This window comes from Nicotiana tabacum, unplaced genomic scaffold (assembly GCF_000715075.1).
Source record: "Nicotiana tabacum cultivar K326 unplaced genomic scaffold, ASM71507v2 Un00003, whole genome shotgun sequence".
Classification (NCBI taxonomy): Eukaryota; Viridiplantae; Streptophyta; class Magnoliopsida; order Solanales; family Solanaceae; genus Nicotiana; species Nicotiana tabacum.
The window spans coordinates 138,818-162,145 of NW_027438241.1; the positions used below are offsets into that span (position 1 = coordinate 138,818).

Here is a 23,328-nt window from a genome sequence, read left to right on the forward strand (position 1 = left end):
TCCTCAATATCTTATTGATGTTCTTGTTTGCGGCTTCTACGACTCCATTCATCTGCAGCCTGTATGCTGTAGAATTCCGATGCTTGATCTTGAATGTTTCACACATAAGTTTCATCAGATCACTATTGAGATTTGCGGCATTATCAGTAATGATTGACTCAGGTATTCCAAATCGATAAACGATAGGATCCTAGACGAAATCCGCTACGACCTTCTTAGTCACAGCCTTATAGGAAGTGGCTTCAACCCCTTTTAGTGAAGTAATCTATAGCCACCAAAATGAACCGATGTCCATTTGAAGCAGCGGGTTCAATTGGTCCAATGACATCCATGCTCCAAGCAGAGAAATACCAGGGTGAACTCGTTGCATTGAGTTCGTTGGGCGGCACCCGTATCATGTCAGCATGTACCTGCCATTGGTGGCACTTTCGAACATATTTGATGCAGTTTGTCTCCATAGTCATCCAGAAATACCCTGCCCTTAATATCTTCTAGGCCAAAACAAACTCGTTCATGTGAGGTTCGCAGGTTCCGGCGTGCAATTCTTCAAGCAATCTAGATGCCTCCTTGGCATCGACACATCACAGCAATCCTAAATCAGGAGTCCTTCTATACAGAATTCCTCCACTCTGATAGAAGTGGTTGGCCAATCTTCGAAGCGTGCACTTCTGAGTGTGTGTGGCATTTTCTTGGTATTCCCCTTTCTCCAAATACTCCTTGATATCGTGAAACCATGGGTTTCCGTCAAACTCCTCTTCAGCATGAGCGTAATAAGCTGGCTGTTTACGAATCTCTATCGGGATAGGATTGATAAAATTCTTGTCTCGATGTTGTATGATGGAAGACAAGGTTGCCAATGCATCTGCGAACTCATTCAGAATCCTTGGAACATGTTTGAATTCTATCTTTGTGAACCTCTTGATCAACTCTTATGCATAATGCAAGTATGGCAATATTTTAGTGTTCGTAGTAAACCATTCTCCCAATACTTTCTGTACCAATAGATCTGAATCACCGATTACTAGCAATTCCTGAATATTCATGTCCTTGGCCAATCTGAGTCCCAAGATGCATGCCTCATATTCCGCCATATTGTTGGTACACGTGAACCTGAGTTTTGCGGATATTGGATAATATTAGCCAGTTTCTAAAACTAAAACAGCTTTGATGCCCACTCCTTTGAAGTTTGCTGCTCCATCAAAAAACATCCTCCAACCGTCATATGTTTTGGCAATATCTTCACTATAAACGACACTTCCTCATCTAGAAAATACATCTTTAATGGTTTGTATTCTCAATCTACGGGGTGATTGTCCAATGCTTGCCCCTTGCTAACTTTTGAGTCACACAAATGATATCGAACTCACTTAGCAATATCTGCCACTTTGCTAACTTACCTATAGGCATGGATTTTTGAAAGATATATTTTAGTGGGTCCATCCTTGATATGAGATATGTGATATATGCACAGAAATAATGTCTCAACTTCTGGGCTATCCATGTCAAAGCACAACGGGTGCGCTCTAGTAAAGAATAACAGGCCTCGTAAGGTGTGAACTTCTTATTCAGATAATATATCGCCTACTCATTCCTCCCGGTTTCATCATGTTGCCCCAGAACGAAACCAAAGGCTCCATTCAACACGGATAGATACAGTAACAGATGTCTTCTTGGCTTTGGCGGGACCATACGGGCGGTTTAGATAAGTACTCCTTAATTTTGTCGAAAGTTTTCTGACATTCTTTGGTCCAGTCCGTCGCAACATCTTTTCTTAGCATCTTGAAGATCAGCTCAAATATCACCGTTGATTGTGCTATAAATGGCTGATATAATTTAGGCGTCCTAGAAAGCTCATCATATCCTTCTTTGGCGGTGGCAAGTCCTGAATAGCTTTGATTTTTGACTGGTCTAGCTCAATACCATGCCGGCTGACGATGAAGCCTAACAACTTCCCAATAAGCACTCCGAGGCACATTTTACAGGGTTCAACTTAAAATTGTATTTTCAAAGTCTGTCAAAAAACTTTCTCAGGTCTGCTATGTGATCTGAACTTCTCTTAGATTTGATGATAACATCATCCATATACACCTCTATCTCTTTGTGTATCATATCGTGGAAAAGAGTCATCATGGCTCTCATGTAGGTGACCCCAACATTCTTCAAACCAAATGGCATCATTTTGTAATAATATATCCCACATGGCATGATAAAGGTTGTCTTTTTGGCGTCTTCTTCGTCCATCCAAATCTGGTGGTACCCTGCGAAGCAATCCACAAAGAATTGGATTTCATATTTGGCGCAGTGGTCGATCAGTATGTGTATGTTGGGCAACGGGAAATTATCCTTAGGACTTGCTTTGTTCAAATCTCGATAGTCAACACATACCCTAACTTTCCCATCCTTTTTCGGAACCGACACAATGTTGGCTAACCAGGTCGGGTATTCGACCACTCGAAGGACCTTGGATTTGATTTGCTTGGTAACCTCTTCCCTTATTTTCAGACTTATATCTAGCTTGAATTTCCCGAGCTTCTGTTTTATCAGCGGACACATGGAGCTGGTAGGTAGCTTGTGAGCTACTATAGATGTGCTTAACCTAGTCATGTCGTCGTAGGACCATGCGAAAATATCCTCTTATTCTTTTAGGAACTGGATGTACTCTTCCCTCACTGACGGTGATAAATGAATGCTTATGTGAGTTTCCTTTACCATTTCGGAATCTCCTAAGTTAACTGCCTCAGTTTCCTCCAAGTTGGACTTTGGTTTGTTCTCAAAATTCTCTACTTCTTTGACAAATTTCTCAGGTATTATATCATCTTCTAAATCCTCCGAATTATTTTCCTTATGTTGCGTTGTCTTATTACATGTCGTAGTCCTAGGTTCATCGGGATATGTAATAATTACGCTGAAATGAATGTAGAAAGATAATAATAAATAAACGAAAAGCAATAATGCATTAATAAAACATTAAATTGTCAACAAGTACGACTTGATGGCTCGAGTAATTATTTCAAAACAAAGTACTGAAAATGTCTTAAATTCTCAAAAACAATTTTAAAAATAAATTATGCTAATTCTGCCAAGGCTACAAAGATACTCGACGAGCTCGGGATGGTGCAGCAGTCCAGTTCATTGACAACGGCTCCTTCTCCCACTGTCTGAATGGTAAGATCTTCCTCCTCCTCCTCCTCTAAAAACAGCTTCCTCATACTGGCGAAAATCTCGTCTTCCTCGAATCCTTAAATCACGTTAGTCTGGCAGAATGTCTAGTGCAATGGTGATATGGGTTGTTCTATCGGATAGTAATCAGTGCACCATGGCGGTGTCCAATCCTGGTATTCTTGCACAGTAAATTCATGCATGAGTCCAAAGGTTGTGCCATGATATTGTGCTTTTATGGGTTCTCTGATCCCCTGAAGCTTTCGGCCAAGACCCTTGCCTGGTTCATATCCCAACCACATCAATATGCTTTCTATCTTATTGCTCCACCATCGATCCTTCTCAAATGTGTTTACCCGCTCAATGCGGTTTTATGTTTCTCCACCCAATTTCCTTCTATTTTCGATAACTAGAACAGTCTGGTTGGTGTAGATAGGGTTGCTTCCGTCTCCATGAATGATCACCTCTTGATGATTCCACTCAAACTTCACAACCTGATGTAGAGTAGAAGGGACTACCCCAGCTGTGTGTATCCATGATCGTTACAACAACAGGTTGTAAGTCACAAATATGTTTAGCACTTGGAATTCGACATCAAACTAGGTCGGGCCCATCTATAGATCAAGGTTGATTTCCTCAATAGTGGCTCTCTGAGATCCATCGAACACTTTCGCATTCTTGCTTCCCATCTGTATCTCATGTAGGCCTTTACCTAGTCTTTTCAGAGTGGTCAGCGGGCATATGTTCAAGCTCGAACCTCTATCTATCAAGACCCTGGCAATGAACTTATCTTCAAATTTCACAGTGATGTGTAACACTTTGTTGTAACTCAACCATTCTGGTGGTAGCTCATCTTCGTGGAAATTAATTTTATGACTCTCCAGTACCTGTCTTACCATGTTATCCATCTCACCACTAGTGATACCGGCAGGCACATAAGCTTCACTTAATACTTTCATCAAGGTGTTCTTGTGCACGTTTGAATTTTGCAATAGCGACAAGATGGATATTTGGGCGGGTGTCTTGTTCTGATGATCAATAACTGAATACTCTCTTGCTTGTACCTTCCTTCAAAGATCGGCAGTGCCCGTCTCAATGACGGGTGGCTTAGATACATTTTCTTTGCTTGTTCCTCCAAGATTCTCAAGTGTGTAAACTCTGCCAGTTCTAGTCATACCTTGCGCAACACCTGTCTCTTCCATCTTGGCTTTTCCTTTTTTTTATGCCTCCGCAACATAATCCCATGGGACGGCACCAGACTTATAAGACGGTGTGGGAGCTACCATCACAGTGAAAGGCATAGCTATCTCGACCTCAAACGGTGCCTGGGTTTGTACCACAATTGGCAAAAAGGTGACATAAGATGTTTTAGGAGCATCCCCCTCTCGAATAAGTCCAATGGACCCCTCATGGTCCTATTCCTCATCAGTTTCTATCACATTCATGCCCTCGCCCCTACGGGAGAGGGTTATTATGGATATTTGGTGTGGCTTCCTTTGCCTGTATAACATAGGTGTCGATGAGTGTCTGAATCTGGTTCTTCAACATGCAGCATTCCTCAATGGTATGACCCTTCATGCCTAAGTGATAGGCATAAGTTTTGTTGGGGTTAACCCACTGGGAAGGGTTCTAAAAAGAAACAGCAAGAATAGGGATGACATAACCAGCAGCCTTTAGTCTCTCATACAGTTAGGTTGTACATGGGTTCGGCAATTGGGGTGTATTGTTTGGGAGTTCTGTGATCAAAGTTTGGTTGTGGCTTCGGGTAGTTTTGGCGGGCGGGTGGAGGCGAATGGTAATATGCAGGTTCGGTGTTATAGGCATGGTAGGTGGTGGCAGGGTATTATTATTTTGGAGGTCATGGTTGATATGTTGTTGGAGGTGTTTGGTACGTAAGGGGAGACTTGGGGCCTTGGGCTACCATCACGGCACCCACTTCGTTCTTTTTCGAGATACCTCCTGATTGCAAGGCTTTGTTTATGGCTTGTCATGCCTCGAAATTGGTCACCATACCACTCTTGATTCCTTCTTCTATCCTTTCTACTAACTTGATGATGTCTGAGAATTTTTGATTCTCAATAACCATCAACCTTTCGTAAAACTGCGGATCCTGAGCTCTAACAAAGAACTTGTTCATTTGTTCTTCTTTAAGTGGCGGCCTTACCTTGGCAGCCTCTGATCTCCAACGAGTAGCATACTCGCGGAAGGTTTCTGTCGGCTTCTTCTTGAGGTTCTGGATATAGAAAATGTCTGGTGCATTCTCTGCATTCAACCTGAATCTGTTCATGAAATCGGATGCCATGCTAACCCAATTCGCCTACTTCTTTGGATTATGACTGATATACCAAGATAATGCGTCTCCTGTAAGACTTCACATGAACAGTTTCATGTGAATTTGTTCATTCTTACCCATTCCTACAAGCTTGTCGCAGTAGGTTCTTAGATGTACCTTTGGATCACCAGTGCCATTAAACATCTCAAACTTTGGAGGTTTGTAACCCTCCGATAGTTCTACATCTGGTTGGATACACAAATCTTTGTAGTTTATATCTTCAACACCCTTCCCACATTCAACACTCTGGAATCTCCAGTGTCTTGAGTTCTTCTGCCATGTTTCGAATGAGCAGGTCCTTCTCGGTTGGCTCACGTATGTATAGGGTTTGTTGTGGGGTATGGGGTAAGGTTTATACAAATATCGGGTTGCCTTGATGAGTTCCAAGAACTTAGGTATATGGGTGATCATTGATTGAAATTTGAGGGGGATCAGGGGTAAGTTGTGGTGCGTTTTAAGGAGTGTGATAAGTGGTGGTTTGTGAATATTGGGTTGGGTATTGATGCTGTTGTTGAGGGGTGTGCACTGGTGGTGGATTAATGTTTTGGTGAGGTGCGGGATTGTGATACTGGTGCGTTGCGGGAGGATTCTAAGCTATGTGTGGTGGATTTTTGTTTTGTGTATTTTGCGGCGGTGTTTGGTTCTGAGTGGTTGTGCTTTTCTGTTTGATGTCTGGAACATTTAGGGTAAGGGAGAGGTTTTCCAGATTTCGGACATGCTCAAGCTCACCTTACAGCTCTAGGATTTTCTTCTCCAAACGTAAGACCAACTCATTATATCCTGGCATACTTCTTCCATCCAAGGTTTCAACATTCTCTGCCATGGTAACATTGTCTTTTTGGCTACCACTTTGATCATCCATCCTCCCCTTGCCTTTGTTTTTCGGATCGCTAGGTGAGGTGGAGGACCTCTGTATCTGGTGTGGTAAGTTTATAATGCCAGAATTCAAGAACCAACCTTTGGGAATGAGTGTAATCAAAGAAAGGAAAAAAAACAAAAGGTAACCAAGTCAATAAAATGAAGTAAAAGAGTGTTTGCAATATTTAAGCATATATCATAAGGTCATGCAATAATTCGTGTCCTAATTTTGGAGACCTCATTATGCCTGAGGTAAACCTAAGCAAAACATAGACTTGGAGAAAAAAATTCATGCCAATGTTTGCCTCATTCCATTAGTGCGAAAATAAGCCAAATCAATATTTCACTAAATCGACAATAATTATAAAGTCAATAATGCCATTAACCCTTATTACATCAAAATCTAATCTAATCTAGAAAGCAGTAAAGGACATTATCTCCTAGTCTAATTGCTCCTTGAAGGACCTTCTTCATGCTTGGCTCTCTTGACCCCGTCAATCACATTTCCCAGATTGCGCGTGTCTAGTAGCAAGTAAGCCTTTGTCATCTTCCCTCTTTCATCATCGTCCATGCCTTGACAATCCCAAAGCCTCGTTCTCATTTTTCCTTCTAGTTCCATAAATCCTTATTCTAGATATTCTAACCTCTTTGTCGACTTATTGGAAATCTCCTTCCATTCTCTTATCGCCTCCATGTTCACTTTATGTTGTTCCAGATTCTTAGCTTCTGAGTCAAACACCCTTTTATGGAGCCTCTTATGCTTCACCTGTGCCTCATCCACCTTATCTATGATCCTATCTTTCAGATTGACTCCCGGTTTGACGTCCCCAGCTATGTTGTCCTCCAACCACGAGAGATAGTAGTACATATGACCAGCGTGATACCTGTCCGGGTCAATATTCTCTCCTTCCACGATGATCTCTTGGTTCCATATGTGTTAGGCCTCAACCTTGAATGGGATAACATCTCCTTTAAAATCTGCTTTATACTGAACCATGTTAGAAAACTGAAGTATAACTTGTTTCCTCCCAGCTTGCCTCATTACTCTTATACGAGCGTAAGGGAATATGCCTCACAGCCCGATCAGTACTAAGTGAGTAGTTCCTTTGGATCTGATGATGAACTCACTACTAGGAAACCATTCAAACATCCAATGCACTTGTTCATCTGTCAGACTACTGAAGAAATGCACCGATCCTACAGTATTTTCAGGCTTTGCAAACCTGTCTAGAATGAACGTCATCTTTTTTGGATGATGACTGGCTATGTAGTCATTCAGCAGCCAAACTTGTAGCAAGAGATTACAACCCTCTAAATGACCGCACCCATGCGTGCACCGATCCAGAGGACGGTATATCTCAGCTAAGATCATCGGGATGATAGTGTACTTTTTACTCTCAATACCCTCCATTAAGGTCTTGGCGACCATGGCTAAGCGAGTATGAATTTTTCCCCCTTGCATCAAAAAGATCAACAAACCCATGAAACAGGCTATGAAATCATAAACTTGGTGGTGCACGCATCCCAAAGAGGTAATGGATAAGTCCTCATGATGAAGGCGATATGATTTGCTATGCCCATAACGCTCATAGAGAAATTCAAAGGTGATGCATGATTTCTTCAGATAGACTAGTTCATCATTCTTCTTAAAATCGAGCATTTTTAGAAAACCGCGTGGAGTGCGATTCTTTGGCACCAATAGTCCTGGACTATTCCATGGTAATTTGGCGAAACCCCCTATTTCTTCTAGGAGAAGAGTCATTTCTATATTGCCAAATCGGAAAACAACTTTCTTCTCATCCCAGAACATGGTAGCAGCCTCGATCAGTTTCCTGTTTGGTTGAATGTTCAGCAAGGATGGCAGGTTACCCAATACCTTTCTCACATGATTTCTGTCAAAGGGCGCAAGGTCATTCCACTAGTCAATTAGCAGAGGCAGGATATTCTGGACCATAGCGAACCTGGGGATTTTATGCTTCATTTTCTGCAAACAAATAAAAGTTAGCCCTCTCCCCTTCCAGATTTGACTATTTATACAATAATGATCAGCATGTTGACACGTTTTCTCCAAGTAATGCACATAATATGATGGTGTCCTTTGGGATTATGGAAATCCCATTGGACTTTGGACAAGGTTCATCTAAACGGGTTGTTACATCAATGATGTCTCAATCCATACTAGGTTTAGCATGATGCATGTACATTTAAGATCGGAGTATGGTTTCTAGAAAGGTCTAGATTGATACTCTCAAGTGGACAACCTGAGCCTGAGAGGGAAAGGCACGGGACTGTCGACTGCACCGCTGATCGACTAGTCTACTGCAAATAAGCCTTCCCGATTTAAAAGGTTGTTTTTTTAGGGAAGAGCGGACACTCATCAAGAACTGCTATGTTGATAATAAGTACGAGTGAAGTGTGATGTGGAGCGTGCTTTATGCAAAAATAGTACCACGTTGCCAAATATTTACATGATAAAAGTGCATAAAAACAGTAAATAATATAAACAGGAGAAAGAAAAGGGGAAAAACAAAAGAGAGAAGTCAGTTTAACTCATGAAAACATGCGAGAACATAATTAAATGAAGAAAATAGGGAGATGGGGACGGGAAAGACATGATCTAGAAGTCTTAAACAAGAAAAGAGAAACGGGGATGTGCATGTGATAGCAACAAAAATAGTGAATAAGGAAAGGGATGTCATCAAATAATCCACATAATTCAACTTCATCATGGTAAGAGCGTAAGTCGAAAATCCCTAGCAGAGTCGCCATGATGTCAACCCGTTTTCCCGTGAAAGCGGGTTTCGACATGTGACAACTCTTTAAATTCGTATTAAAAGAGAACAGTCGCCATCTATTTGCAAATAACTTAGTATTAACTAGTCCGCGTCACCAAAGATCGGGTAAGGGCTCAAATTACCTCGAAGAGAAGGTATTAGGCACTCTTCGAGGTCCACAACTGTGGATCCCGGTTGAAGTTACACTATGTGGATTATTGTATTGTGATTAAGCGAAGTGATCATATAAGTAAAGGAAGACATGGAATTTAATGGTTCTATTGTAAACTAAATCGAGCGACAATTAATCTATATATACAAGTCTTTTGAGGTTACAAGGTACGACTTAACTATTCTGTATTTGATGACTAAATGTGAACAACAAACATATAAAAGGAAGAGGTTCCTAAGTTTCTTTAGCCTAAAGGATCACCCCGTGAAACATAAATAATACTCCGCAACTCCCTTGAGGTAGGGGTTGCTCATATTATTCAGCAGGGACAGACTAACATCTCCTGCTACTCGATTACTATGTTAAAGTTGTTTACTTAAGGGCGCTCTAATTCAATTCTAGATCGTATCCTGCGCGTGCACTACCCCTCCCATCCCTATAGTCTAGGACGTTTTGGACCTATTATTGGGGGTTGTAGACTCTACTTAGGATGATCAAAAATGATAAAACTAGCGCACATTCAAAACATATAGGACTTCACATGAATGCAATAAAAGACTCAAATTAACCCCCACAAATAAACAGAGAATGCATGCAGCAGATTAGGCATTAGCCAATTTCAGAGTTGAGAAGCATTATAGTTGTTAAATCCTATATGTATGATTTCTAGGTAATTTTGATTTCCAATATTGTACAGGTAGTATTGCAGCTTTAAACTAATGAATTTGCAGATTATAGGTATTGCAAACCCTATAGGCATGATCTCTAAATGATTTGCGCAGCAAGACAGTGAAAAAGTTTGTGAATGTAGAATTGTCAGCGCTGATTTTATAGACAAGCTTTCTAGGCGAGGGAGAGTATCCTATAAGCAGTATTTCTAACAATTGGCATTCAAACATGCTTTTATAATACTTTACCCCTATAGGCATGTCATCTTGGTAGGGCAGTATAATGAGAGTAACAGAAGCAACTGATTAATTAGTTAATAGCCACAGTATCTAGATGAGTCACGTGATTGAAAGAAGTTCGTGAAAGCATGCATTTCTAGTCATTGCATTGAATTCCTATAGGCATGATATCTAAGCGCAACAAGTCTAATTTCAGACCTTATAAGCATACTTACTAATGTTTGCAAGTTAAAGAATTATATTAACCCTAATTCATGCTTTCTAGGTGAATAGGCAATCAACACGTTATGCAGATAATTCCCAAAGATTGTACATGTCAAGCAAATAAACAATTATATCCCTATAGACATGCTTTCTACCCATTCATGCGAAGATAGAGTATCCAAGGCCTCCAGCTTTCACTAATCCCCAACTGTTGTTTATTACAAGTTATTATAGACCCAAGAATGAAATAATAAAAACTTGAATATGACAAAATACATACTGAAATAAATATAAGCCCACTAAACTAATTACAGGCCCATTACAAAAGTAATCGGCCAGGGGTATCCTTAGGCCTTCTCCATACAAACAGCAAGTCCAAATCACATGCTCACAAGACAACTAGAGTGCACCTGAATTCAGTTCCCTGGTCCAACAATATGCATGGACCAATCCCAGGCCCAATTTATAACTTACTCACCCAAATGGATTCCAGATTATACAAGTCATGAAATACTTATTAAACAATTTAAACACTTAGTTCCTAAAGCTGTAGCCATCAACAGGTCTGGCCAAAACACATAAACAGGATCATGCTAAATTTAAAGGCACACAAGACACATGTGAAGCAAGTTCATGTTATATTTTCCAAAAACAAATATGTTCACAGTAACAGGATTAAGCACTGTAAGATAGCAAACCATTCCAAGTAGAATTTCAAATCGAATTATGATCCATATAATCCTAAAAAAGACTTTAGATACAAGAGTACTAATCATGAAAGTCTAGTAGAATCACAGTCAAAGAAGATAGCAGTTTTCTCATATATGTAGCGTTCTAATTTGCCTTTACTGGATTTCCATCCATTTCTTCAAGCTTGTACGATCCCTTGAGCATTATATCGGTGATTCTATAGGGTCCTTCTAAATTCGGACCTAGTTTTCCCATGTTCGGCTCCTAGGATGCTGCAAACACACTTCGGAGCGCATAGTCGTCTACCTTGACATGATACAGGTTAAATTTCTTGCTGTAATATTTTTTGGTTCGCTATTTCTGTGCATCCATACGAACTAAAGTCATCTCCCTTCGTCTTTCGATCAGGTCTAGGATGTGTGTGACTACTCCGACGTTGGAGTCTCCGGTTGTGCGTGCGAATCTTAGGCTTTGTTTCTCTATTTTAACCGTAATCAGTGCTTCGGACTCATACACTAGTGAAAAGAGAGTCTCTCTGGTGCTCGACTTTGCTGTTGTGCGATGAGCTCATAATACTCCGGGCAATTCGTTCGGCCACTTGCCTTTTTCTATTTCTAACCTTTTTTCAAATACTCAAGTAGGACTTTGGTTGAAGACTCAACTTGTCCGTTAGCTCCGGGGTGATGGAGTCTGGAGGTAATTCTTTTTAGTTTTCATTCTTCAAAAAAACTTGGTCACTTTAGCTCCTACGATTTGTGGTCCATTGTCACAAGCAATTTTGTTCAGTACACCAAATCTTCATATGATATTCCTCCATACAAAGTTGATCATTTTCTTTTCTCGGATCTGTGAATAAGTACCTTCTTCCACCCATTTAAAAAACTAATCAGTTAATACAAGTAAATAATTTACTTGGCTTGGAGCTTGTGATAAAGGTCCCATTATTTTTACCCCCAACTTCATGAACAGCCAAGGAGACAATATAGAATGTAGTAGTTCGGCCAGCTGTTGGAGCCGGTGCGAGAATGACAGGGGCTTTCATATGTTTTGACAAAATTGGTAGCATCATGTTCCATACGGGTCCAGTAGTATCTGGCTCTAATCAGCTTCCTAACTAGCAACCTATCTCTTAAGTGGTTTCTCCCAAACATTTTGCTAGAGGACTGTTAAAGTTTCTTAGGTATATATATCCTTCAATGAGGCAGTATCTCCTCGCCCGAACCTTGAGTTGCTGAGCAGCCTTTTTATCTTTAGGTATCGTGTCGTTCTGCAAATAATCAATGAAGTCATTGCTCTAATATATAATCACATTAACGGTATTTACGTCTTCTTGATTGGAATCTAGGGTCGATCGTAATAAATTGATGACAAAGCTTGCTTCTGTGTTTGAGATGTTTGTGGCTGACCCCACGTTGGCTAGCGCTTCTGCTTCAGCATTTTCCTCTCGGGGTATTTGTGTTGCCTTCTATTCTTGAAAATGTTCTAGGAGCCGAGTAACTCTAAAAAGGTATTGTTGCATCCGTGTTTCTCGAGCCATGTATGTCCTGAGCATCTGTTTGATGATCATGTGCAAGTCATTTTCAGCTCGGCTTATTCGGTGCCGAGTCCTCGAGCTAGTCGAGTCCTGCAATATCAAATTTATACTCTGCCTCATTGTTAGTTACTGAAGGGCACTTTATTGACTATTGAACTGCCTCACCAGTCAGTGTGATGATTAATATCCCCAGACCAGACCCCTTAACATTAGATGAGCCGTTCGTATATAGGGTCCAGAATCCTAAGATGGTTTCAGAGGCTATCAGTGACCCATTCTCTGCCTCAGGGAGTATATTAGTACTGAAATCGGCAATAAAATCCACCAAGACCTGTGATTTTACGCGCTTAATTCAGCTGCCCATTTGGAGAGTCACCCTAAGAGTTCTAGCTTATGGAGAATACTCCTCAACGGGAAAGCATGGACCACCAAAATAGGATGATATTGAATATAATGACGCAACCATTACAAGTGCTAGTGAAAGTTTTTCTAAATATGGGTATATAGTTTTGTCATTTACTAGTGATCTACTTTCATACTAAACGGGAGACAGCGTACCTTCATTTTCTCGCACCAAAAAAGCACTTAAAGCGGTTTCCACTACTGCCAGGTAGAAAAAGAGTCGTTCTCCCACTTCGGGCTTTGACAAAAGAGGTGGTATAGACAAGTAAGTTTTCTAGTCTCGCACTGCTTTTTGACACTCAGCAATCCATTTAAAGTTCTTGTTCTTCTTTAGTGCTGCAAAGATTTTGTGAGACTCTCGGAGGAACGAGATATGAATCACTCGAGCGCTGCTACACTTCCGGTCAACCTCATCACTTCCTTTTGACTTTTTAGCACTTTGGGTATATTCTCAATCACTTTGATCTACATGGGGTTAGCTTCTATATCTCTATTTGAAACCAGAAAACCGAGGAACTTACCTGAACTGACCCCGGAGGCACACTTTTCCGAGTAGAGTTTCATGCTATACTTTTGAAAGACTTCGAAGGCTTTTTGCAAGTGGTTCAGATTATCTCTGGTTTGAACTAGTTTTTCTAACATATCATCAATGTATACTTCTATGAATTTTCCACTGTAGTCCTGGAATATTCGAGTGACTAGTCTTTGGTACGTTGCTCCAGCATTTTTTAAGCCGAATGGCATGACGTTGTAGTAGTAAGTTACCTTATCTATAATGAATGAAGCTTTTTATTGGTACCTAGGGTCCATTTTCATCTGGTTGTACCCTGAATATGTATCCAAAGAGCTTAATAATTCGTGACTAGTTGTGGAATCTATGAGTTGATCGATGTTCGTGAAAGGAAAGCAATCCTTTGGGCAAGCTTTGTTCGGGTCTTGATAATCGACATAGACTCTCAATTTGCCGTTATTTATGGAACCACGACGATGTTGGCTAGCCATTTCAGGTATTTCACTTTGCAGATGTAACAATTTTTTAGTAGCTTGGTGACCTCTTCCTCCGTCGCTCGGGATCGTTGTCCAATGTTTCTCTTTTATTGCTTCACAGGTCGGTGGTTTGGGTCCATATTCAATTTTTGTACTACGATATCCACTAGAATTCCCTTTATATATGTATGAGACCAATCAAAACAATCTGAATTATCTTGCAAAAATTTAATTAACTTATGTTTCTACTCAGGACTCAGTCTTGGGCCAATGTAGACCTTCCCGTCCGGCCAGTGAATAAAGAGGATCACTTTTTCTAGTTCTTCTACCATTGGGGAGGAGGCATCATCTTCTTTGGGTTCAACGATTCTATATGGAGGGGGGGCTATTTCAGTGGTGTCAGCCACATTCCCTCCCTTTGTTGCTGAGGTTCGTATTCGGCGGTTTTCTCGTTGGAGATATTGCTATCCTCTTTAGAGATAGTGTTAGCAACGACAATTGAGTTGACTTCCCGAGACGCTCTTTATTCTCCTCGGACCTGTGGTATCCCTTATTTGGATGGGAAATTTATCACCCGGTGCAAAGTTGAGGGCACCGCATCCATCTCATGAATCCATGGCCTCTTAGGATGTTGTTGTAGGCCATATCTCCTGCGATGACTTGAAACGGGGTATCCTTAGATACCCCTTCAGCATTGGTCTCTAATGTTACTTCTTTATGGGTCATCTCACTAGAGTTGTTGAATCTCGAGAGCATTCGTACTTCGGAATGATTCAGCCTGTGAGCTCCATACAAAATCACAATCCCGGCAAGGGTACCAGTAAAGCATTGATGTATAAATGAAGTATACTCCCTAAAATCCACCCCAACTAAAAACACTGCAGTGTCCTCACTGCACAGTATCAGAATAAAATAAGAGTAGTTTGAGGGTCTCCCTGAAGTCTGCATCAAACTAGCAAACTGCGTGAAAAAGCTCATCTTTGCTGTGTAGAGCTTTCGGCTTCATCCTCACCGGTATCATCAGCATCAGCATCATCCGATAAGAAGGAATACCCCTTACTGTCGTCCTTGTCCTTGACCAGTATGTTCTTGTTCGGCGGCCCCAATTTAAAGATGGCCTTGATTCATCTCCATATCTTTATCATAAATTTGCCTTTCTTCTTGTTTCTCTCTCTCTCCTTCGTGATTCCTCGAGCCCGGTAACAGAAGCTGCTAACTTCTCATGAAACTCTGCCTGCTTTTTCTGGGCTTCCAAGTAAGTCTTCATTTCTTCCCTAGTACAATACTCAAGCATAGGCTGGGAGTGTGAGGGTCCACTAAGGAGCTGTGATACTAAGTCACAAATAGAGGTAATCTGGGAATTCAGCACCCCAAAAGGTCCCTCGGGTTGTATAGCTTGTGAGGAGGACCCTTCACCTAAAGAAATCTCCATTTTCCTTTTTTTGCTCTTTAGAACACTGCCTTATGCGGTCACTCTCAATGGGTGAAAGGGTTTGTCGCTGGTGTCCAATGATCTCCATTATACTCATCAACCTGCGTACGCCGGCATAACTCTATAATCAATGACGGAAACATCAATGTCGAGCTACCTTGAAGCATGTACTCCTTCAGCTCCTGAACGATGTAATAACTGACATTCACTGGAATGCCATCAAGGATGCAAGCAATCATCAGGGCCTTAGTATATGGGACATCAGAACCGTTCCCAGAAGGAGACACTCTGCTCGTAATGATATACAACCACATTTTTTGTTCAGCTGTAAAATTACCAAATTTGATGCCCTTCTTCTTTTTAGCCCTACTCACTATTTTGCCTGCAGGACAGAGTTTTGAGACTAGCCACTCACCATTGTCACATGTATCTCTTTCTCGCATTGGCTCAAGCCGGTGATTTTGAAGCCCATAGATACCATTTATCTCCTCAAGTCTAAATTTCACAATCATTCCCTTTATTGTAAGTTCATGGTTTCGAAAATGTGTACGCTTTAAGTTTGCATAAAATTCCCTCATCCATTCTGCATTGACCTTGCAAGGAGTTGGGATGAAGCATGTCCAGGCTCTTCAAACTATCTGACCATGAAAATCCGGAAGGAGCTCAGCCACTTTGTCATCGGCAATTTCTTTCTCAAGTTTGAGCTTTTTCGTGAGGAGATTATAAAAATATCGTCTTTGACAATCGGAAGACATGAATCTATTGGTATCATAGTTCAAATCCTCAACATTTGTATTTGTGTTTGTGTCCATTTTTGAAGCTCAAAGTACCTAAAAAAATCAAAACCAAGTTAGTAGGGCATTAAAATTATGTTAGGCAATTTAAAAAACTACAATTAGGCAAAATAATCAAGCCAAACGAGTTTCGAAAGCTTCATTTTCAAAGCTACTGGAATTACCAAATTATGCCAGTAATCGCACCTGCGAAAAAATAATCGCAGGTGAGGTTCCACTTCTTCTTAAAAGGATTCGCTTTGCGATTTTCACAGCTCAACATAAACTCGCACCTACAGAACTTTCATCGCAGGTGCGATTCCGCATCTACGGTAAATTCCCGCTTCTGCAGTTTTTTTCACATTGCAGCCACTTTCGCACTTGCAGAATAGTCAACATAGGTGCGAGGCCGCATCTGTAGCTTTTCTTTGCAAAAGCGGTTTTCACTAGACTTTCAAAGGCTCAGAAACTTCTGACTCTATTCAATTCAAATTATATTTTTGACACAATATTTATACTCAAGACTTCTAAATTTATGCTCTACAATAGTACACGACTTGATTAAACATGATTTTAAGGTACTTAGCAATAAAATATCTTTCAGACAATTTTTCGAACACGTGACAAGCACAGAGTGATATTTGATTCTTTGAAGCAATTGGGTACTTAAACTTCCCCAATTTCTTTTCAATAATAACAATATACACAACTACACTCAACCAATTTCCCTCACCCCTAAAATGAACGTTGATTAAAGAAGGGAAACGGGACTATGGAAATTTGGCCATGGAGAAGAGTATATGATGATGAGAGAAGAAGAAAATCGAGGAAGAAGAGAGAGCAACTAAGAGAGAGAAGGAACAAGATGATTATCTGACTTCTTTGTGTGTGAACAATAAGATTCGAGTGTGAGAGATGAGAGGGGTTTTGAGTTAGGGGAAGATGGGTTAGAGTGTTACCTGATGAAAGAAGTATTGGATCTTTAAAATTTACCCGACGAGTCATATTTGCGGATGTTTGACCGCTTATGCGACTACGTTTTGTGGTTCTAGAAACGCTTATGCGAAATTTCTGCATTTGTGGTTACTTTGACTCTTCTGTGAAGCCGCTTCTGCGAGAAAAGTTCCGCATATGCTAACTGTTCATAGAAACGGTTAGCCTCATCATTTGGTTCGGATTAAACCCCTGGAAACATCCCAAAAGTATCCCTCATCATTTCATTGTATCGAGAATTTTTAACATTATGCTCTGCAATGGGGCTACCCTCACCAACAAAAGAATTATGAAAGTTAACATCATCTAAACTAGCATGATTCTTCCCGTGAACAGTCCACATAATAATTTTCTACAAACCCTTTCTTGTAGAGATGAACTTTAACTTCGTTTGTTTTCAATAACTTAACATACTTACATTTCACACAAGGGCACCTAATCCTTCCTCCAATAAAAAAATCATCAAGTGTTTGAGCCTTAGCAATAAATTCAGCAACCCCTTCAATAAATTCATCCCTCAACCCCGCACGATTAGGATGATTCCTATTATACATCCATCTATGATGCACAAATTCTATCTACACAAATAGAAATCGAGAAATGAGATATTTAAAATAATTTAATTTATTTAAACTAGTTACAAAGTTATACTCTTTCAAATGTTCGTTTTAGATATATACAATTAATTGTGTCAAAGCACTTTAATTGAAATATTTTATTTTTTAAATTAATATTTTTTAACACTCGAAATCTCACATTAATCCCTATTCTAAATAATATAAGTCTTTAACTATAATAATTAAATTTGAATAACTTCTTAAATGTTCATATAATCCAAATTAATTAATGATTTCTTAAATTTACAAATTAATCTTAATGTTGAAATTGAAAAAATTTAAATTTAATATCATTCTAATAATAAAACTAACAAGCAACAATGAACCTAGTACAACAAACTTTATACAAAAGTTTTAAACTATAAGTAGTTAATATAATTATCGTTGGAAGTGAAAGTGAAAGTTTGTTTTCCTTCTTTCCTATCGTTGTTTTCTCAATTACTTTATGCCAACATGTCACCTTTTTTATTTCGAAAATAATTAAGTTAATCAAACACAAATTCAACATATTCTTAACAAATTTAAAATTAGATTTAGGATTTCTTAACATATCTTGTTTAATCCAAATTTTCAACCATACCTAATTCAGCATATTCTCTCTATTTGTTTTATATTATGTATCATTAAAAAACTAAAATCTCTAAAATTTCAACCATATCTACTTCAACTAGCTAGGATGTTCATATATAGAAAATTACTACAAATTTAACAATAAAAATACGATATATATGTCAGTGAAGTACTTACCTCGACGGAAAAAATGCCAGAGAAGTCGACTGAGCCGATGCCCCCACCGCCGCGCGGAGAACCACTACTACAAAATAGATTTTAAAAAATTAATAAATTAAGGGAAAAAGGGAGGAGAAAGGAGAGGGAGAAGGGAGGATGAAATGAGAGAGAGAGCGAAAATACATTTAAAGGGCAAATTTTGGGGGACGGAGGAGAAGGATGAGAGGGAGAGTAGAGGAGGATGAGAGAAGGAGGAAGAAAAGAGAAGTTCTGTTTTTGGGGACGGGGTCGGGTAGGGTTTTTAAAACAAAATTCCGACTGAATCTGTCGGAATTGTCATTTTAAATATTCTTTTTTTTTAAAAATACTACCGACCAAATCGGACGGAAATAAAGTCAAACAAGTCAAACGAAATTTTTCACCAAAAGTTGTGACCGATTTGGTCGGAAATATGGTCGAAAATGTTTTAAAAATACATACATGATATTTTTTTGACATTTCCGGCGGATTCCGTCGGAAATTTTCTACAATAAATTTCAGTAGGAAATTTACGATTTTCTGGTAGTGATCCTCGATATTGGCTTCCGTTTCGGCGTAACATAGATATCCACAATCTAAGGATCAGGTTGAGTGAGTCTCCGAACTTATTCAACCACCTCTTCGAATACTTGACCCTTCGATGACCATTTCCTCCGAATTCGTCAACGGGTCCCATCACTTGCTCACTAGGTCTCAATTGCCATGTGAGACTTTTCGGTCAGGTCGCGTGAAGAGGGTAATTTTTACCGATACAGGGAACCAGTAATGTGGCAGAAACAAAGGTTCTTTTTTTGGAATACAGTGGTGTATTCTAAATGGTTTTATAGCCCTGAGACTGAAAACTGGTTCCATGCTTTTATTATCATAGATGAAAGAGACCTTCAAATTAGAAGGCTACTGGGTAGTACCATCCAGCACTGCTACAGAAAGCAAATCAGGTAGTAGAGCATCTTGCGGCTCTAAGTCACACATCACAGACTACTAAGGGCTACACTACCTTTACTGATCATCTCCCTAGACATGTGAAAGAGCTAATAAACATGGACAAAGGGTGATTTTCTAATTTCAGAGTAAGGAACCAAAAACTCAAAGATATAAAGCTCTCTGATGTAGCATCAAAAGTATAAGCTATGTTTTACTTTTTGTCTGCTTAACAGTGATCATGAGAATGACATTCTCATAAACTACTCAAAGCCTTATGCTTGTAATTTTTGTGAATGTACCATGTATAGGCCTCGGTTAATTACGAAAATGTATAGCAATAGAATTGTCCATTGTCTTAAATATATATTTTGAAGAGGTTAGGCACTTTATACATCTTGCTCATGTATTTCATTTTTGGGTATTAATATATAAGGTAGGGATCAAGCCTAACCCCTCCCCGTGAAGGTGGTTTTGAGTTAAAAAAAAAAGAAGAAGAAGAAGATAACCTAATAAATAAAATGGCAACTGACATGCTATAATAGGTTAAACTATGCTCATAGTGTAAAAGAATTTTTATAATGTCAATGTATGCAAATTAAATCCTTTCTTTCATTCATTCATTTCTTATGTCGTTTTCTTAATTTATTTCATTCGTTGCCTTTAGCATATAATCTAATGTCATGCTTACATACTGACTTATTAGAACACCAATTCAATCTTAAAGGTTAAAGTGTGTTTGGGGAAATAAAGAGCAGTAACTTCTGTCCGATAAACCTTTGCCTTTACCACAATTTTCTAAAAATGCAAGTCAAACATAGATTCAGGATTTGAATACTATGGGTACGATCGGAACTTCATCATAACCCATTTGTTTTTACGGTTTCAAATCTATTATTTGGGTGTTTAACACATATACAGGATCTGAATGGGCTTGAATGAACCCATAAGTTTTCTATGAACAGCTCCCATTATTGACAATATTCTCATTTTTCTTCTGGTTGAAAAAAACACATTTTCTGACTCTAAGAAATTAGAACAAGTAGAATCTTTTGGAGCAACACTCCAATTAATCCTCAAAGAACAAAAGATATTTTCTTGCATGAGGAACCTTCAGCCACTCATGTGAGAAGGACAATGAACATATTGTACCATACACATATAGGATATAGCCCCTCTAGAATTATATGTTCTAATTAGCTGGAAAAGAATTGCACCACATCACTGTTCTTGAATCTGATCATTAACAGACCAAGAAATCCAGAACCCAACTTGTGCTTGTGTTCCTAACCTTTTCACTAACCTCCAAAATCTCGGCTGTTTTTGTGCATACAGCCAAAAGTATTGCCATTATGGCACATGGGTGCTACATTTATTTTTCTTTCTTCATATTCTTTATCATATGCTTGTTAACATCAAAGTAATTAATTAGAGAAAGCGAAAGGTTTAACTTTTAGTCTATGAGACTTAGTTCTGATTTTATTTCCCTACTAATCAATGTTGTCTAAGGTAGATTAAGCTAAATGTAGACCTTTTGCACGAAGCCTTTAAAATAAAAAATAAATCTTCATCCCCATACGATACTTAATTATCCTACAAGCAACTTTGAGTCCTTTATCGTAACTTCCTTAATAATGTAAAATATCTGGATAAAATCACTTAATGAACTGGCAACTCTACTAGTATGATAAACAATTTAAAATTGGCTATAATAATGGGATCAATCTTAGAACAAAAAATTATTAGTCGACAAAAATACCTTTGAGCCCTACATGTTTTTAGCTTTTTAAATCCCGTCCTTGAGCCCTACATGTTATAGTTTTCAATTTTGTGATGGTGCTTAAGGGAATGATAGGCAATTGGAAACTAGTAAGGTTGCAAATTTGACTTACTATCATCCCTAGATGGACTAAACTAGTTTTTTTCTTCTTCTGGATAAATGGAATTTAAAGGACTAAAATGTCATTAAGGATGGCAAATGTTGAGCTTATTCCACTTGCTTTTTCCGGGTAATTTCATAGATGGTAGCTAGTCCAACAATAGTTTATTTATTATACAAAATATATAAAACTAAATTTTATAATGAAATAATTACTCAACTACGCGCATTTATATCACATAAAATAAGAGAGACATGAAAAAACTAAATCGTGTCCCAAAATATAAGCAGGCTGCCACTCCAACAATTCAGGTTACATAATATCCATGTAGTATCACTTAAAAGTTTAAAAAAAAAAAAATCTGTGACCCACTTTAAAAAATGAAACACTAATAATGTGCCAAGTGGTGAAAACAATCGGTTGGGTTTGATCAAAAGATGGGTTTTTGTTATTTGATGTGCACATTACGTGAGGTGAGTTGTATATATGACTATATTTTATACACGATAACTATCTACTTTCTTTTATGGGGGCCATATTTAGCATTTTTAGATGTTTTAGTTACGTTGTAATATATACGCGTAGTTGAGTTATTATTTTTACGACAAAAATTAGTTTTACAACTTTATGCAACCCTCCGTGAAATTACCGGCCCCTAATTATAATGGACCAAGACATATAGGGACTAAAAGAGAAGAAAACATTATTCAAATCTATAAATACGCTTTACTTCTTGCATAAATCTGCATCACTCACTACTTGAGCAAGCAAAAACCACTTCAACACAGCAATGGCTTCCAAGCATAGTGTTGCTCTTTTCCTTTGCCTTAACCTCGTCTTGTTTTCGATGGTTTCTGGGTGTCGTACTTGCCCTAAACCTAAGCCAAAACCATGTCCTCCTCCTCCTTCTTCAGAAACAGCTACATGCCCCATTGATACCCTTAAGCTTGGAGTGTGTGCTGATGTTCTTGGATTGGTGAATGCTGTTATTGGCTCACCCCCAGTCACTCCTTGCTGCAGCCTTCTCTCTGGACTTGCTAATGTTGAAGCTGCTCTTTGCCTTTGCACTGCTATTAAGGCTAACATTTTGGGCATTAATCTTAATGTACCTATTTCACTTAGTTTGCTTCTTAATGTTTGCTCTAAAGAGGCTCCTTCTGGCTTCCAGTGCCCTTAATTATTATTCAAGATTGTTAAAGTCTGTCTTACGTTATTTTCTTGGAGGGTTTTTATTCTCTTTTGTTTCTTTTTCATCCTGTTATTTTGGGGTTGTGGAGATACTTTGAGATGGAGTTTGAAGATATATTATACCTATGTATTGGCTAAATGGTAAGCCTTTCACTTTCCAATTTGAAGTTCCTTAATTATGTTGATATGGCATTTTCAAGTTTATATTACCAAGTGTGCTTTGAGTTGAGAGTTTGCTTTAGATTCTAGTTTTATTTCCCCACCTTTTCTATTATATATTTTTGACTTTGTAGAAGTTATTGTCTTAATTGAAATGATTTATATGGTAAAGTTGCCGTCATGTGACCATTAACCCTTGCAGAAGGTAAGACTGCTTACAATAGACATTTGTGGTCCGGCCCTTTCCGAACCCCGCGCATAATGAGAGCTTAGTGCATGTGACAGTCTTTTTTGTAGAAGTTAATTGTGTTAATTGCTTCTTAAGAATTGTGGCGGGATAGATAAATTTACTCCTCCATATTTCAGGTTCAAGCTCCGAAAAGCTCTAAATAAGGAACGATTCCCTTAGTGTGTTCTGCATAACACGATCCGGAACATTATCGAATAAAGAAATCTGTAGCAAAATTTAACATTATCATACTGCAGTAGGGAACATTTGGGTTGTGATTATCCCTTATGAGTTAATTTGACCTTGAAAAGTTAATGATAGCCACACGTGATATAATTATATATATGA

The 23,328-nt window shown here is 38.9% G+C and overlaps 1 protein-coding gene and 1 long non-coding RNA gene across 2 annotated transcripts; one reads left to right on the forward strand and one right to left on the reverse strand.

The window, feature by feature from the left end:
• Positions 1-10,939: 10,939 nt before the first annotated feature.
• On the reverse strand, positions 10,940-19,903 carry LOC107815765 (uncharacterized). Its single transcript, XR_001654791.2, has 3 exons — positions 19,117-19,903; positions 18,583-18,649; positions 10,940-16,282 (listed from the first exon to the last, which is right to left on the reverse strand). It is a non-coding gene; the product is annotated as an uncharacterized LOC107815765 (long non-coding RNA).
• Positions 19,904-22,128: 2,225 nt separating this feature from the next.
• LOC107815767 (putative lipid-binding protein AIR1B) lies at positions 22,129-22,821 on the forward strand. Its single transcript, XM_016641397.2, has one exon. The coding sequence runs from the start codon at positions 22,195-22,197 to the stop codon at positions 22,579-22,581; it is 387 nt and encodes a 128-aa protein (XP_016496883.1). The 5' UTR covers positions 22,129-22,194; the 3' UTR covers positions 22,582-22,821.
• The last annotated feature ends 507 nt before the right edge of the window (positions 22,822-23,328 follow it).